This window comes from Chiloscyllium plagiosum, unplaced genomic scaffold (assembly GCF_037043375.1).
Source record: "Chiloscyllium plagiosum isolate Xiang-an unplaced genomic scaffold, Cpla_swu_hap1 HiC_scaffold_10, whole genome shotgun sequence".
NCBI lineage: Eukaryota > Metazoa > Chordata > Chondrichthyes > Orectolobiformes > Hemiscylliidae > Chiloscyllium > Chiloscyllium plagiosum.
Window position 1 is genome coordinate 17829976 of NW_028270148.1, and position 19146 is coordinate 17849121.

At 43.0% G+C, this 19146-nt stretch overlaps 1 protein-coding gene across 1 annotated transcript in view; it reads right to left on the reverse strand.

Moving 5' to 3' along the window:
- tspan33b (tetraspanin 33b) overlaps nucleotides 1-19146 on the reverse strand; it is a 79920-nt gene that overhangs the window by 24088 nt on the left and 36686 nt on the right. Inside the window, exons 3-4 of the mRNA XM_087991165.1 lie at nucleotides 5122-5179; nucleotides 2282-2409 (exon numbers count right to left, since the gene is read on the reverse strand). Coding sequence (XP_087847291.1) covers nucleotides 2282-2409; nucleotides 5122-5179 — 186 coding nt within the window. The remainder of the gene's footprint in view (nucleotides 1-2281; nucleotides 2410-5121; nucleotides 5180-19146) is intronic.

Consider the following 19146-nt stretch of genomic DNA (forward strand, 5'->3'; position numbering starts at 1 on the left):
GGTTCACTTGGTTTATTCTGGGAACAGAGGGGTTTTTAATGAGGAAAGGTTGGGCTTGTACTCATTGGAGTTAAGAAGAATGAGTGGAGACCTTATTGTAACATGTAAGATTCTTAGGGGACTTGATAGACTAGATACTGAGAGGTTGTTTCCCTTTGTGGAAGATTCTGAAACCAGAGTGTCTGAGAATAAGAGATCGCTCATTTAAGGCAGAGGTGAGAAGGAATTTCTTTTCTCTCTGAGGGTAGTGAATCTGTGGGATTCTTTACCACAGAGGGCTGGTGAGGTTGGAATCATTTATATCCACCCAAAAGGTCACTTTGATGCCTCATCTGAAAAACAGCAGTTTAGAGAAGAAAGACAGCAGTTTAGAGAAGAAAGCTGCTATGTTGGGTGAATAAGGCCACGATGCCTTGGTACTGCACTAAAATGCTAGCCTGGGATGTGAATATAAAGCCCAGGTTAGGATTGAACCAGCAACTCACTGATATACAAGTGCGAGCATACAATGAATTGGTGCAAGCTGACTCCTATAAAATACCAAGAATAACAGCTATCAACCAGAGTTCCAATCTAGGGATTCCTGTTGATGATACATTTGTGCACAGAGGATTGAACTCTGCCATATTTGCCCCACATGCAAATACTTTGTCAATGATATACTCCAAATTCTCCCATCAGACAGAACCGTGAGGTTCTGAAGAGTGCTTGCAACCTGTTGGCTCGCATCTTTGCCCGAGTTAAATCCTTCAGAAGGAAAATATAGTGAATGGTACAAAAAAAACAAAAGTAAAAAGGGCATCAAGGAATGTTCTGCAAACTTAGCAGGTAATGTGTTTATCTGTGTAGTTGCACACTAGACCAGTCTGTAATCACAGTGGAATAAACTTGATTTAGTTTTTTGAAGAGGTGATCAAGAAGATAGCTGAAAGCAGAGCAGTAGATGTCTACATGGACTTTACCAAAGCTTTCAACAAAGTTCTGCATGGTAGACTGGTTAGTAAGGTTAAATCACACGGGATCCAAGGAGAGCCAGCCAATTGAATACTAAATTGGCTTGACAATAGGAGAAGAGGGTGGTGGTGGTAGAGGGTTGTTGTTCAGACTGGAGGCCTGTGACCAGCAGTGTGCCACAAGGATCGGTGCTGGGTCCAATAATGTTCGTCATTATACAAACAATTTGGATGAGAAGGTAGGAAGCATGGTTAGTAAGTTTGTGGAATTCACCAATATTGGTGGTATAGTGGACAGTAAAGAAGGTTATCTAAGCGTACAATGGGATCTTGATCAACTGGGCCAGTGGGCTGAGGAATGGCAGATGGAGTTTAATTTAGATAAATGTGAGGTGTTGCATTTTGGTAGAATCGACCAGGGCAGGACTTGTACTGTTAATGGTAGGGCCCTGGGTGGTGTTGTGAAACAGAGAGATGTAGGCATATAGGTACATAGTTTTTTGAAAGTGGTGTCACACGTGGACAAGGTGGTAAAGAAGGTATTTGGCAGACTTACCTTCATCAATCAGAGCACTGAGTACATGATTTGGGACATAATCTTATGGCTCTACAAGACATTGATAAGGTACTTCAAGACATTTAGAATACTGTGTACAATTCTGGTCATCCTGCTATGGGAAGGAAGATATTAAACTGAAAAGGGTGCAAACAAGATTACCAAGGATGTTACTGCGATTAGAGGGTTTGAGCAATAGGAAGAGTCTGAATAGACTGGGATCTTTTTCACTGGAGCATAGGAAACTAAGGGTTTATAATATCATGAGGGGCATGGACAGGGTAAATAGCCAAGGTCTTTTTCCCAGGGTAGGGCAGTCCAAAACTAAAGGGCATAGTGAAAAGGAAAAGATTTAAAATGGACCTGAGGGGCAACTTTTTCACACAGATGGTGGTGTGTGTATATGGAACGAGCTGCCAGAGGAAGTGGTAGAGGTGATTACAATTACAACATTTAAAAGATATTTGGACAGGTACATGGATAGGAAAAGTTCAAGGGAATGGGCCAAATGCAGGCAAATGGGATTACTTCAGTTTAGGAAAACTGGTTGGCATGGACGAGTTGGGCCAAAGGGTCTGTTTACGTGCAGTGTGACTCTATGACTCTATGGTGAGGTGCTCAGACAGGGTGAACATCTAAAATAATGCAAAGGCATAAATATATCTGTAAACGAGTGCAAATAACCATGACCAGGAAGGATGTGTGGTCACTGTTTTTTGAAATGTTTGTAGGATGGATGTTGATGGATACAGTTGTGCTGAACGAAACTCACCACTTGCAGCAGCACAATGTTTTCTCTCAGAGCTCCAATGCAGCCACAGAAGGTGATTAAAAACATAATAGCTCCAACCACAATCATAATTATCGCAGGGTCAATAACAAAAGTATCCCGTACAGCATCTGTGTGAGAAAATCAGAGTAAATCCTGACTTTGTCCAAAGGTTCAAAATGCATGATGATAAGTTGACAGTTCATTTCATATTGCTCTCCTTTACCACAGTAGTTCCATTGACTTCAATACAAATCAAACCAGTTAGGAAGGAAACCTGCTTTCATTAACACATCTGGCCTACATATCACTCTAGATGACTTCTAAAGGCCCTCTAAAGTGACTTACTTTTGAAGAAAATACCATTGTATCAGGTCGCACTGGGATGGACAATATGTATCAGTCAAGCTGTCAATGCCCACATTTGAAGATTACATTATTTTAAATTTGAGAATTTCCATTATAACCACAGTTTATTTTTCTCAATGTTTTACTGACTCTGTAATAATATAATAATACCCCTTCATCCCAAGTTGGTCCACTAACAAATCTCACCAGAGCCCCTACCCAATCACATTGACTGGAATACCTCTGTCTCTCACTGTAATGGCATCGTTTATCAGCACTGTCCCACGCCTCTGACTTTTCTAAGGATTTTTAACTCACAAATGTTATCAAGGTGTACTATCTGAAATATTACTTAAGAATGACATTGATTGGTAATATGTCTATGTCGTGGACATTTTGAAAGAAAGGAGACTGGCTGTAGTAGGGAAAATGTTGTATTTGTAGAGAACACAAGTTGCTTTACTGGAGTCACGGCGACTACAATACTTTCAGAAAGAGGTCACGTGACCCCAGTTTGCAGGTAAAATAAAGCTACTGGATTTGATCTTGATATTCAGAGATAATCTGTTTGGAACAACAGCCTTTGCCCTTTTTCTGAACCCATCTCATCAACAAAGAACGGCTTCATTAACACAAGAGTATTCTTAAACAAGAATTCAAAATCTATACCACTGTCTCCAGAAAGGTGAACTCTGCCACTATACCAGATCCAAAAAGACCCCAGTGCCAACAGGTTGTGTGCAAAATGACTTCAGGTACAGTCCACTATTTGGACAATCTGTAAATAATTATTTTCCTGTAGATAACTCCTACTTGGCCAAAGTATTTTAAGATAATACTCTGCTGACTTTTTTTTCCCAGACTGGATACAGAGGCAGATTTCCCTTCGCTAAAGGACAATAGTGAACTAGGTGAATTCTTCTGACAATTGATGACAGTTCTCATGGTCACCTTTCCCAAGGCTAGTTCTGAATTCCAGATTCCACAGCATGTCCCCTGGCCTCTGCATTATTAGTCCAGTGCCATTCTAGTGTATCTATTTGCACAGTTAAAATATTTTGTTCATAATCTTTATATATTTGCTTGAAATGTTTTGTTTTGCAATAAAATAGTTCTTTGTTACTTAAGGTGCATGGTTGAGTTGTTTCTGATACCGATCTGTATACACTTTGTTACATGTTGTGGTGTAAAATTCCAAGCAGTGGAATGTGGTGAAACGGTTAAAAATTATGTCCCAATACATGTGTGAATCTAACCGGAATGGAGGTGTTGCTTAGTCCCGTGTGAATCTTCTTATCTGTATGTAACCAGAATGGAATGTGTTTTTTAGCCTTGCTCTGCTGTTCACATGCATGTTTATATCTGGACAAGAGTATATCAGCTGGAAAAGTCTCCAGTTCGGTGAGTCTGCTCCGGGGTTACGTTTAACCGCCGAGCGTGGGTTGTTGGCAACCGCTCTACGAGAACTGACGGCTCCCAGTTTTTGTAACATGTAGAGTGAGTATAAGCCAGACCCGTTGTGCGACGCTGCGGGGAATAAAATGCCCATATTCTAGCAGTCTCGCCTCTTGGTCGTTTGTTCTGTGTCAGACTACTCTCCTACGAACCTGACCTTGAGAATTTTTTTTAAAACACATGTATAATATCAGCTCACTTTATAAATTCAATCATTGTGGTGACCTGTGAAGGAGTGACACAAGGACAGGAATTGGTTCATCTCCTCTAACTAGGGCGTAACACAATCATGCTCAGGTTATAGTCAGTCTCTGGAATGGCTATTACATCTTTCAGTAGAATTTGTGCTTCTAAATTGTTTTATTTCATATGCTGTACATGTTTGTGAACAGTTGAGTAACCGTCCCCATTTTGCACAAATGTTCCACTAGTCTCACGCTTGATTAGTAGGGTAATCAAAAATCCCAAAATTGTTCTAGAACTAGTTGGATGGTGGGCTTTGGGACTGGAGGAGTGCTTCATGGATGTAATCTAATTTCAGGTCTTACACCCCTTCCCATTTAATATAAAAATAAAAATAAAAATTTGTTATCTGTTTCTTCGCCCTTAGTGGGTTGGAAGTGCTTCTTAATACATTTACAGTATCTGTGACATGTGGATCTTTGAAATTCATGGAGATGTGAATTTACCAAGTCAGGAAGCTGCATATAACAGAACTGATATAGATGATAGTGGGGAATATCGTCTCCTTGTATTTAGCGAGTATGGAACTGTTATAACTCAATCTTACCTAAGCAGTATACACTCAACCAAATGCAAAGCTGCTACATCTGACCTTTCATTGATAGGATGCTTTGTATACATATAGAGTGTAGACAGAATTACTATATCTGGGTATTGCTGGTAAATGTGTAGGAAGCAGGAGTTATTGAAATGCATACATCCTTGGAAATTGGCAGTTGCACAAGCAGCACTTTGAACAATTCTAAATCTATTGTGCATGTCCCTATCACACAGAGAATAGAAAGTTCCTCATCCACCTGTGGCTTTTTGGATCTTTGCATATACTCCAATGGCAACAATCACCAGTGAGATGATCTACAAGACAAAAAAAAACAAAACGATTCATATAAACAGCAAAACTTAACGTATTAATGACCTCTACTCTTATAGTCAAAATCATAGTTTTTAAAACAGTAAGCCTTTTGCAGCATTTAAATTCTAACAGCAAAGAGCAAGATAGCAAATGGTTGCATTGTACTAAGTGATTAATACCTTAAAATGAAGATATATAAACATTATGCCATGCAACACAAAAAATTGCTGCAAATTGAGAGTCATACAGCACTTGTACCTCTCTGCCAAAACTGAACGTTTATAGCCTGAAGCACATACCACGAAGTGAATGTTTCTATATGTGATCCCCAATCCTTCCAGCTTTTGCACTGTTCTGTATGACTCACAGATGAAGGGAGATACCTCTTGGACAAACCACGGCTTATTATGTCACAGCTACAGACACTGATTGCCCTGTGTAATCAATAGCACGGAGATAGGTCATTTGACCCTCATTGAAAGAGCGATCCAATTAGTCCCACTCCTCTACCTTGTCCCCATTTGCCCTGAAATTTTTTCCCCTTCAAGTACTAATGCAATTTCTTTCTGAAAGTTGTTATTTGCATTCCCCATTCCTCCTATCTTTTCAGGCATCATGTAAGCAATTTGACTCCCTCCTTTCAAAATGTCCCTGTCAGTCCCAATTTCAGGTCTGCCCATGGGACAGAGAAGATTCAATCCAATATGTTCTTGCTCCTCACTGTATTGTGAAGGAACATCCCAACTCCAATTGCCCTCCCTTAGCAACTAATTGGAGCCGCGAGTAGTAGCCGCTGGGGACATGGATCTGTGGTGTAGGGAGCACCAAAGGCTGAGGACGGTACTATATACGGACCCTTGAAACTCCCGATTCCACATTTTCACAGGAAAGGCCAGTTCTATAGCTTTCTTTAGGTGCAGATATGGCTCAGTTAGTAACTTTTTTTGGGTTGGAATATTATTAACTCCACGAACAAAGTGATCCCTGAACATTTCCCAGAGTGCTGGCCCATACCCACCAATTTCTGCAGTTTCATTAAGAATTCAGTAACTGGTTCCCAGGAAGTCCATTAGCCATGTTAAACCTATAATACTGCAATATAACAGCTTTATTAGGGTCATAGTGGTCTGCTACCATATCTATCAGTTCATCAAAGGATTTTGGCTGCAGGTAGATTAAGCTCTTTATCATGTTGGAAGTCGGGGCCCCACAAGGGTTCGAGAGAATGACTTTTTGTCAGATGAGCCCCTTCGATCCCTGAAAATATTCTTTCATTCTTTTAGCTCACTCTGGCCTTTTTTCCATACCTGCATCATATGATTCCAGTTTTGCAAACAGAAGCACTTTCAATATTTCCCCACCACAGTCTTATTGGTTTTATTTGGAAGGCAGGGCTGGCTGAAACCTTTCTTGATTCTTGTCACTAATGTAATAACTCAGGAAGCCCGACTGGAAAGGAACATTGTTCATTGTTGAACACTAAAACAGAGGTACTATTTGTGGCATACATGGGTTAGTCCCAGTCCTGGACAGACTGATCTGCAGATCAATCTCTGGGTCTGCTTTTTTTTTTACTCAGAAGTGCTATTATGCACAACTGAGCAATCTTCCCATCACCAAAATTTCAACTTTTTTGTGCTTTTTTAAAACTAATAACCAACACCAGTAAAAACACCCATGTAGTCAATGAAGTATTTACAAGCAAAACCCATTATGGGTAATGCAAGCCATCAGAGGTGGGTCTGCTTTATCCTATTTTTCTAATAATTCTGTTCAGCAATATTATTACACACATCTAGAGCAGGTGGGACTTAGAGGGCTCAGGTGATGAGTTCCAGCTGGGCAAGCCATTGCCTGTTCCCAAGGGAACTCATACTCAAGGAGCTCCATAGGGAGGTTAAATGATAACCCCTACAAGGCCCATTGGGAATTATCACAATTATCCAATTCCCTCTTGAATGAACCTACCCCACCACACTCTCAGGTATTCCAGATCCTAAGCTCTCGCCGCATGAAAAATAAATTCCTTCATGTCACCAGTTTGCCAATCATCTTCAATCTTGCTCCCTATCCTTTCACCAATGGGAACTGTTTCTCCTTATTGATTCTGTCCAGGCCCCCCTCATGACTTTGAATATCTCTTTAAAATCTCCTCTCAAAATTCTCTTCTCCAAGGAGAAAAGTGCAAACTTCCCAATCCATCTGTGTAACTGCAGTTCCTCATTCTTGGAACCATTAGAACATAGAACATAGAACATTACAGCGCAGTACAGGCCCTTCAGCCCTCGATGTTGAGCCGCCCTGTCATACTAATCTGAAGCCCATCCCACCTACACTATTCCATGTACGTCCAAATGCCTGTTCAATGACGACTTAGATGCACTTAAACTTGGCGAATCTACTACCGTTTCAGGCAAAGCATTCCATACCCTTACTACTCTCTGTCTTATACCTATCTCCCCTCACTTTAAAGTTATGTCCCCTCGTGTTTGCTGTCCCCATACTTGGAAAAAGGCTCTCCCTGTCCACCCTATCCAACCCTCTGATTATCTTGTATGTCTCTATTAAGTCACCTCTCAACCTTCTTCTCTCTAACAAGAACAGCGTCAAGGCCCTCAGCCTTTCCTCGTAAGACATTCCTTCCATACCAGGCAACATCCTAGTAAATCTCCTCTGCACCCTTTCCAAAGCCTCCACATCCTTCTTATAATGCTGTGACCAGAACTGTACACAATACTCCAAGTGTGGCCGTACCAGAGCTTTGTACAGCTGCAGAATAGCCTCCTGGTTCCGGAACTCAATCCCTCTATTAATAAAGGCCAAAACACTGTATGCCTTCTTAACAACCCTGTCAATCTGGGTGGCAACTTTCAGGGATTTGTGTACATGGACATCAAGATCTCTCTGCTCATCTGCACTCCCAAGAATTTTACCATTAGCCCAGTACTTTGCATTCCGATTACTCCGTCCAAAGTGTATCACCTCACACTTGGCCACATTAAACTCCATTTGCCACCTCTCAGCCCAGCTCTGCATCCTATCTATGTGTCTCTGCAACCTACTACATCCTTCGTCACTATCCACAACTCCACCTACCTTAGTGTCGTCCGCAAATTTACTAACCCACCCTTCTAAGCCCTCATCCAGGTCATTTATAAAAATGACGAACAGCAGTGGACCCAATACCAACCCTTGCGGTACGCCGCTAGTAACTGGACACCAAGATGAACATGTTCCATCAACTGCAACCCTCTGATTTCTTTCAGCAAGCCAATTACTGATCCAAACTGCTATGTCTCCCACAATCCCATTCCTCTGCATTTTGTATAATAGCCTACTGTGGGGAACCTTATTGAATGCCTCATGAATTGTTTCTGCCGTTTCCCTAATGCCAAAAATTTGCTTTGCCAAGGTACTGAAAATGCTGAGACTTTGACTCCCATACCTTTATCCACAATTACCTTGATTGAATTATGATGCTCATTTACTTTCCAACCTATTTTCTGTTCACTCCTCTTAAATATTGACAATTACCTCCTGGAATCTCAGAATTATTACAGCACAGAAGGAGGTCATTTCCCTATTGCCTCACTTATCGGTGCATTCTGATCGTAAATGCTGAGCATTGAAAGACTTGTCAATGAAGCAAGGCAGCAAGTTATAGACTGAAAGCAAGTTTATTCCCTCCATCCCCACTTCTATTTTTATTAATTTTTTTTCATCCAATGTGAACATCACTGTAAATTAAAAACAGCAGGCCCTATTCTTCAAATTCTCCCACTGGGGCCAGGTTGGCAACTGCTAGCCTTTGGACATGACATTCTGCAAGGACTGCTTACAATTGTCTAACCAATCTTGATGTGCTACAGGATCACAGGATTGTTACAGTACAGAAGGAGGCCATTTGGTCCATCATATCTGCACACCCTCTCTGTATGAACATTTCACTTAGTCACTCTCCAGCCTTGCCCCATAATCTGGTACATGCTTCCTTTTCAAATGACAGCTAATTCCCTTTCAAATATGCTATCACTCTACACTCTCTCTGCACTCTAAGGCGGTGCATTCCAGGAGGTAACTATTGGCTGCAGGATGCTTTGGCTTCTTTTGTCAGTTATTTAAAATCTTTGTCCTCCCATTCTTAATTCTTTCAAGAGTGCCAATATTTTCTCTCAATTTGTCCAGACCCTTCATGATTCTGAATGCTAAGTCCTGGACATTCTCTCCGTGATCTCCTGATGTGCCCAATGTCTCTCACAGCTCTGGCCTGGACGGGTCTTCAGTTTTCCTTCTTCTCCTATTCACAAAAAATCTCCTGGAGGTTGGAAGTTGTTGCACAACAGTTACTAGCACAAAACCGTGAGCAAAGATGCTCAGCTACAGGGAGCACAACCTTTCCACGGTAAACTGTCAACGTAGGGTGATTAGATATCATGTGAATATGATACATGGTTGGACATCACATGGTCAGAATACATTGTGATCAAAACTCTAGAAGTGACTCCAGGAGCCTTCATAAGCAGTAGGAGACACAGGTAAGTACAGCAGCATAGTCAGGCAGAATACAGTCACCTTAGTCGCTTCCAATGAAATTGTAAAATGGCGCCTAGTGAAATAGAGTCATAGAAATCTACAGCACGGAAACAGGCCCTTCAGCCCAACTTGCCTATGCCCACCAGTTTTCACAATTATACCAGTCCCATTTGCCTGCATTTGGTCCATATTCCTCCATATCTATCCCGTCCATGCACCTGTCTAAATGATTTGTTAGATAACAAAATTGCATTCACTTCCACCATTCATGAGAAACTGAATACAAAACAGACTTGCATTTCTCTAGCAGCCTTTCATGACTTCAAAACATCCAAATTAAGTGTTTTTACAATGTAGCATAATGCAAAAATTACAATCATTAAGGATTATTACATAAAATCATTTCAAAGCAACTGGTCAAAATAGGTACATTTAACACACTGTAAAGATAGAAATACCAGGAACTGCAAGAGGATGTATTTTAGTGTGCGTGGAATGGGAATAGTTATCTGAGTCTAAAACTGATCTTGGCAAAGTCTTACAGCATGAATGCAAGCAACAATGAATTATTGGTTATGTAACTCTTTGACCTGTCTGACTTCTTTGGGCTGAAATGGGCTTGGTTTCTCGATGCTATTTAATTTGTATAATTCATTTCCTCAAGATATACTTTTACTCATAAAATGAATAAAGATTCAAGACAAGAGAATACAAGTGTTATGCTTTATAAAATGCATTGCAAGTTAATTTGCTACAAAACAATGTGCACCACTCTACGGTAACCCCTGCCCCCACCCCTCCAATTTCATCTACATTTGTACATGTTCTGACATGTAATTACTTGTGGGAATTGGGACAAATTGAACAATCTGAAAGTATGCTATGTCAGTAAGTCTCATCATCATAACTCTGCTTGTTGTTTTTAATGGTGCCTCATGGTTTATATAAATGATGCATGAATTGATGCGTACACAGTACTGAGCACAGTGAAGGCAGTGTTAGCAAATTCACCCTTCAGTCTTAGCCACTTAGCTCAAATGCAAAGCACAAAAAGAATGAGATTAACTCAGATGAAATATTTTCACAGTCCAATGAACATGGCACCAGAGAAAAACAGTAGTCCAGCTGTGAGCAATACTCAGTTTGGAAATGGTATCCCACATTCTCCTGCATTTTTGCTAACATGCATCCAGACTATTTAGACATTTGAGGAAGATTTGGACCCCAATAAGTAGACAGGTTCGGGTTGGTTAAGTGTTAAACAGTTGAATTCTGATCCTACTTGCAGTCCTGGTTTATAGTCAAGTCAGTAGGCATTCAACCTACTGTGTGGGGGAGGGGGGAGAGGGTTGCTGTCAGGACTTCAGGTATTATCACAAAGCTGCATGCCTCATTATACATTCACCATTTGAAATTGAACTCTGAACAATTCAGATCTCGGGCAAGCTGCAAGCTACAAGCTGAACCAAGATTGTGGATTGAGATGTAAATATCTTTCCACAAACCTACAGAGTCCCTGACCAACTCCCTGCAATCAGATTCCTCGCTCCTCAAAGAAATTATGATCTTCCCTCTCCCCGATCTCTCTTCAATCTCTAGTAAACGACGTCTCCAACCTTCCCCCACCATTGGGCTCTAATCTAATCTTCCTGTACCCCTCCCCACCCAAAGGCCCCCATGTGCCAATGAAACCAATTCCATCAGCATCTCTGCCCCCTCTGTCCTTGTGTATTTAAATCATCAGCCAGTTATTCTCAATCGGAGACATCACACAAGAGTCCAACCCTGTGGCCACCTGATTTTCATGTTTGCATGTTATATTCCAACAGAAGTTACTGGACAGCAGTTGTTGGCTGTCCCTTATGCATCTACTCAGAGTCATGACCTTTTACTCAAAATCTATGTGTACCCTATGTTAGAAGATAGAACATAGAACATTACAGTGCAGTACAGGCCCTTTGGCCATCGATGTTGCGCCAACCTGTGGAACCAATCTGAAGCCCATCTAACCTACATTATTCCATTCTCGTCCATATGCCTAACCAAAGACGATTTCAAATGCCCTTAAAGTTGGCGAGTCTATTACTGTTGCAGACAGTGCATTCCATGCCCCTGCTACCCTCTGAGTAAAGAAACTATGTCTGACATCTGACCAATATCTATCACCCCTCATTTTAAAGCTATGTCCCTTTGTGCTAGCCATCGTCATCCGAGGAAAAAGGCTCTCACTGTCCAACCTATCTAACTCTGTGATTATCTTATATGTCTCAATTAATTCACCTCTCAACCTTTTTCTCTGTAACAAAAACAGCCTCAAGTCCCTCAGCCTTTCCGCGTAAGATCTTCCCTCCATACCAGGCAACATCCTGGTAAATCTCCTCTGAACCCTTTCCAATGCTTCCACATCCTTTCTATAATGCAGTGACCAGAACTGTACGCAATACTCCAAATGAGGCTGCGCCAGAGTTTTGTACAGCTGCAGCATGATCTCATGGTTCCGAAACTCAATCCCTCTACCAATAAAAGCTAACACACCTGTTGAAAGAGGTTGTTGCCAAGTATTCAAAACCAGCAATGATGGGTGACTTCATCCATTGTCTCCTAAGGCCAGAATATTGAAAAAAATCTCCTACAGTACCAAGGGAAGGAATAGCCTTCATGGCTCTTTCTGAAAGCAAGCCAGATTTCATCCTGTTTTGAGTAATATTAAATAAGATGCAGTATCCAGAGTGAATGATAAAACCTTGTAGCATTTGCACCTTTTAGTGGTTCATATTTTTGAATATATTGCTAGAATGTGATGTTGGCAGGTCTGCGTGTGTTGCCCATTTCTAATTGCCCTTGAGAAAGTTTGCGGTCCACATGGCTATTAGAATCACAGAATCAATATAGTGTGGAAACAGGCCCTTCGGTCCAACAAGTCCACACAAACCCTGCAAAGGATAACCCAACCAGACCCATTCTCCTACCCCATTATTTTATATGTTCTCCTGAATAACACACCGAATCGACACATCCCTGAACACCATGGACAATTTAGCATGGCCAATCCATCTAACCTGCACATCTTTGGATTGTGGGAGGAAACCCTTGCGACACGGGGAGAATGTGCAAACTCCATACAGACAATCGGCCAAGGTTGGAATTGAACCCAGGTCCCTGGTACTGTGAGGCAACAGTGCTAACCACTGATCCACTGTGCCACCCATTAAGGAAGCATCTGCAGGTTCTTGACCCAGTGACCAAGATATGACAAATTGTGATTGGGATACAGTCAGAGAGTCATAGAGATGTACAGCATTGAAACAGACCCTTTGGTCCAACCCATCCATGCTGATCAGATATTCCAACCCAATCTAGTCCCATCTGCCAGCACCAGGCCCATATCCCTCCAAACCCTTCCTATTCATATACCCATCCAAATGCCTCTTAAATGTTGCAATTGTACCAGCCTCCACCACTTCTCTGGCAGCTCATTCCATACACGTACCACCCTCTGTGTGAAAAGGTTGCTCCGTAGGTCTCTTTTATATCTTTCCCCTCTCACCCCCAACCTATGCCCTCTAGTTCTGGACTCCCTGACCCCAGGGAAAAGACTTTGCTTATTTACCCTATCCATGCCCCTCATAATTTTGTACACCTCTATAAGGTCACCCCTCAGCCTCTGACACTCCAGGGAAAACAGCCCCAGCCTGTTCAGCTTCTCCCCAAAGCTCAAATCCTCCAACCCTTGTAATTTTTTTCTAAATCCTTTCAAGTAATTAGAGAACTACATTAGCTTCTTATGAAATATAAATTTGCAGTGAGAAGGTAAAGTGAGATAAAAGGAAAGAAAATGGATAGATTGAGAAATTTGAAATAAAGACAGAAAACACTGCAATTATGGAGGAAGTTTATATCAGCATAAGAAAAGATTGCCATTTCAATGAAGACAACTCAAGTTGTCTTCTCCTTTCATATTCTAATAGACTGCTGTATATTTGTACTTCTACCCTTTTCCACTTTTGAAGGAATGCCAGCCAGGAGATTACATGTAATCTCAATCACAAATGTTTGTGCTGCATTGCAGTTTTCCTGTTAAAGTATAGTCACGTAGTTATACATTACTGATTTAGTGTAGAGTATGTCTTGCTCAGTGTCAAGAGATGAAGACAGACCTCTTGACTTGATTGTTCTGATGCTCTCCTGATTGGTCTTCGATTCCCCACCTTAAATAGATCTCAGCAGTTTCAAACCTCGGCTGCCTGTACGCTAATTTAGAATCGAGAGTGTGGCACTGGAAAAGCACAGCAGGTCAGGCAGCATACGAGGAGCAGGAAAATCGTGTTTCAGGCAAAAGCCCTTCATTAGGAATGAGGATGGGGGTGGAGAGATAAATGGGAGGGGGTGTGAGGCTGGGGGGAAGGTAGCTGAGAGTGCGATAGGTGGATGGAGCTGGGGTAATGGTGATAGGTCGGAGGGGAGGACGGAGTGGATAAGTGGGAAGGAAGGTGGACAGGTAGGACAGGTCATGAGGGCAGTGCTGAGCTGGAAGGTTGGAGCTGGGATAAGGTAGCAGGAGGGGAAATGAGGAAACTGGTGAAATCCACATTGATGCCGTGGGGTTGGAAGGTCCCAAGTTGGAAGATGAGGCGGAAGATGAGGAAGATGAGGCGTTCTTCCTCCTGTTGTCAGATGGTAATGGAGTGGCGATGGAGGAAGCCCAGGACCTCAATGTCCTTGGCAGAGTGGGAGGGGGAGTTGAAGTATTCAGCCACAGAGCAGTGGGGTTGGTTGGTGTGGGTGTCCCGGAGATGTTCTCTGCGAGTAGGCGTCCTGTCTCCCCAATGTAGAGGAGACCGCACCGGGAGCAACAGATACAATAAATGACAGATATGGATGTGCAGGTGAAACTTTGATGGATGTGGAAGGCTCCTTTGGGGCTTTGGATGGAGGTGAGGGGGGAGGTGTGGGTGCAGGTTTTGCAATTCCTGCAGAGGCAGTGGAAGGTGCCGGGAAGGAATGGTGTGCTGTTGGGGCGGGGGCACCTGACGAGGTAGTCACGGAGGGAACGGTCTTTACAGAAAGCAGATAGGGGTGGGGAGGAAAATATATCTCAGGTGGTGGGATCCGTTTGTAGGTGGCGGAAATGGCGGAGGATGATGCGATGTATACGGAGGTTGGTGGGGTGGAAGGTGGGGACCAGGGGTGTTCTGTCCTTTACACCAGTCCCTCTCCATCAGCACCCCATACTCCCTGAGCTACACTGGCCCCCAATCCAGCAAAGCTTCAGTTTTAAAAGTCTCATTTTTGTTCTTAAATTCCTCCATGGACTCACTCCTTCTTATCTCCAGCCTCACCAGTCTCCAGATATATCTGTACCTCTCCAATTCTGATCACTTGCACTTCTCTGATTTTTACTGTTCTACCATTTGTGGCTGTGCCTTCAGTTGCTGAGGCCCTAAGATAGAGCCATAGAGATGCACAGCATGGAAACAGACCCTTCGGTCCAACGTGTCCATGCCGATCAGATATCCCAACCCAATCTAGTCCCACCTGGAATTCTTTTCCTAATAAACTCCCCAGTTTTCTCTCCATCTCTTCTCGTTTAAAGTGCTTGTTAAGACCTGGTCACTTGTTCTACCGGGTCCTTGTGTACCTCAGTTTCAATTCATTTTTGGATAATCTGAGTTCCACAAGAGCCCTGATTTGTAGCACCTTGGGATGTCTTATTACATTAACGATTCTATTTAAGTAATTCAATTGAATTACTTTGGAATTTGTGAGGACTTTATAAGTCTCTATAAATTGCTTTTTGTATAGTAATCAGAGTTCCATTGCCAATCAATTAACATCATTTTCTCCTTTATTATACATTATTGGGATTGTTTGAAATTTGACCTTCTTGCATTTCAGTAAGATTTAAGCTGTACCAAGTGACCATATGATAGATTTAGATGGGAGAAAATGGAGGAGGTTCAAGCAATGACAGACCATTTGGTCTCCTCCTCCTCCTATTTCTTATGTCTCTGTATATGAACATTAACATGGACTGGTTAAATTGAATTGCCTATTTCTGTGCTATATCCTCGGTAAATGTGGCAGCATTTCTGCATTATCAAAATGAGGTGTCCAGCTGATCTGTATATGGTGGAGGAAGAAATGTCAGATTGAACACTGAACAATTTCCTTTGCCTCTTTGAGTAATGTCACAAAAACCGTAACGTCCATTAGAACAGATGTTCAAAGGATTGTATTTCCAAGTGTCAGCTGTGAGGCCTTGCAGATTGCTTAGAAAAGATTCCACTGAAAGGAGAAAATAGGTTAAGATCCCAGAGGCAGTTTCTCTTCAAAAGGAATGTGCAACTGCATCACAAACTCACAATGCAGCAATGTCCTCAGAAGCAGAATTATTCTGAAAGATGAATGTTGCTCACAGCTGTCCCTGTTTGCTATTCTCTTGTTTTCTGTTGTCTCAGTTGAACTGTGAAATGGTGCATCAGCAATAGGCTTGATCTTACTGCTTGCTGCTTGGCTGTCCTTGGTTATAGCAACAAAAGTTGACACCAATGATTTGCACTGGGATTTTTCAATGCAAGTGTAAAATAATCAGGAAATGGGGAGGGATGAGGTTTGATAGCAATGTTACTGTGATGATGTATGTATATGGGGAGTGTCCAGTTCTATTTGGACAGAGCAAAAATGTTAACAGAATGGAATGCTGTTGAGGGCCTTGTCAGCATCATTTGAGGAACTGAACTTCAAACATTCAGCCCTGACACTGAAACCCAGAAGTTCTGCTCTCAAAAATAGCCCCCATCATTTTTGCAGAGGAGGAACTGGAGTGGAATCCAACTTATATCCAACTTACAACTCACACAGGCTGATGTCCATTTATAACAACAACTGTGTCCAGTCATGCCTGCTTTTCATCAGCCAGGAATGGGAAAAACACAAGGTATGCAGATTAGACCTGGTAAGAACAGGTCTAAACTTGCAAAGCCATTTTTAGAGGTGGGATATGGTCTTTCAAGAAGGCCAGGTGCCTTTTAGGAGGGCTAAAGTGCTCTTTAGTATTATAAGGGTTAGACATAGAAATGAATGTGTGTAAATTGTGCATAATAATTGGAATTGTCAAATTCATTGGAACTGTCAAAAGACTGATCAAACTGAACTGTTAAAAGTTGTCAAAAGGAATTGTTAAAAGTAACTGTCAGGTGGTTAAGACATTCAAAACTCCTGCCCTTTAAATATTTGGGCAGGAAACTGTGCTAAATAAAATGCTTTCCTGAAGAAGGGCTTATGCCTGAAACGTCGATTCTCCTGTTCCTTTGATGCTGACTGACCTGCTGCGCTTTTCCAGCAACACATTTTTAAGCTCTGATCTCCAGCATCTGCAGTCCTCACTTTCTCCTAAATAAAATGCTTGTCATTTCATTCTGCCTGCTGACAGAAACTGGAAGTTTGTCAGTACTGGATTAGTGCCTCATGACTGATTTCACAACTTTTCACTGTGATGGGTTGGTACCAGCAATTTCACAGGTCTAATTGATAGCTTGAAATAGATATGAACGCTACATTTTGGGACTATGATTTCAAATGTTTGTTTTTAATAAGACGTTAAACATTTGAATTAATTAGTTGAATAAATGTACTAAGTAGGTTTTTATGAATGAGTATTTTTAGTTTTTTTAAAAGTCTGCATTAAACACTTAGAACTTCATCTTATTTCATCTCAGCATGGGTATGCTTATGGTGAATATTGGATGAGTTGGTATGGAGGCTGTCAAGACAAAGGTGCTGGATAGGAGAGATTGGTTGTCATGAGTTATCCCTAACTTAGAAAACAGGCCATAAAGGTGGCATAGAGAGGCCTGGGGGAAGTTGGGATGCATAGTTTATCATGGGTTTACATGGATGGGTATCTTCGAGGAGAAAGTGAGGTCTGCAGATGCTGGAGATCAAAGTTGAAACTTTATTGCTGGAACAGCACAGCAGGTCAGGCAGCATCCAGGGAACAGGAGATTCGACGTTTCGGGCACAGGCCCTTCTTCAGGAATGAGCAGAGAGTGTTCAGCAGGAGAAGATAAAAGGTAGGGAGGAGGGACTTGGAGGAGGGGAGTTGGAAATGTGATAGGTGGAAAGAGGTCAAGGTGAGGGTGATAGGTCGGAGTAGGGTGGAGGCGGAGAGGTCAAGAAGAAGACTGCAGGTCAGGAAGGCGGTGCCGGGCTGGAAGGATCCGGCTGAGACAAGGTGGGGGGAGGGGGGATGAAGAAACTGGTGAAGTCCAAGTTCATCCCCTGCGGTTGGAGGGTTCCCAGTCGGAAGATAAGACGCTCCTCCTCCGACCGTCGGGTTGTTGTGGTTTGGCGGTGGATGAGTCCAATGACCTGCATATCCTCGGTGGAGTGGGAGGGGGAGTTGAAATGCTGTGCCACAGGTTGGTTGGGTTGGTTCGTCCGGGTGGCCCAGAGGTGCTCCCTGAATCGCTCCGCAAGTAGGCGGCCTGTCTCCCCAATATAGAGGAGGCCACACCGGCTGCAGCGGATGCAGTAGATGATGTGGGTGGAGGTGCAGGTGAATCTGTGGCGGATATGGAAGTTTCCCTTGGGGCCTTGGAGAGAAGTGAGGGGGGAGGTGTGGGCGCAAGTGTTGCACCTCCTGCGGTTGCCCACACCTCCCCCCTCACTTCTCTCCAAGGCCCCAAGGGAAACTTCCATATCCGCCACAGATTCACCTGCACCTCCACCCACATCATCTACTGCATCCGCTGCAGCCGGTGTGGCCTCCTCTATATTGGGGAGACAGGCCGCCTACTTGCGGAGCGATTCAGGGAGCACCTCTGGGCCACCCGGACGAACCAACCCAACCAACCTGTGGCACAGCATTTCAACTCCCCCTCCCACTCCACCGAGGATATGCAGGTCATTGGACTCATCCACCGCCAAACCACAACAACCCGACGGTCGGAGGAGGAGCGTCTTATCTTCCGACTGGGAACCCTCCAACCGCAGGGGATGAACTTGGACTTCACCAGTTTCTTCATCCCCCCTCCCCCCACCTTGTCTCAGCCGGATCCTTCCAGCCCGGCACCGCCTTCCTGACCTGCAGTCTTCTTCTTGACCTCTCCGCCTCCACCCTACTCCGACCTATCACCCTCACCTTGACCTCTTTCCACCTATCACATTTCCAACTCCCCTCCTCCAAGTCCCTCCTCCCTACCTTTTATCTTCTCCTGCTGAACACTCTCTGCTCATTCCTGAAGAAGGGCCTGTGCCCGAAACGTCGAATCTCCTGTTCCCTGGATGCTGCCTGACCTGCTGTGCTGTTCCAGCAATAAAGTTTCAACTTTACATGGATGGGTCACAGGGAATGAGTGGAAGGTGAGAATTGAGAGTGGGATCATGGCCAATTGTTTCTTCTCATATGTTGGAAACCATGCAGGGACAAAGAGCA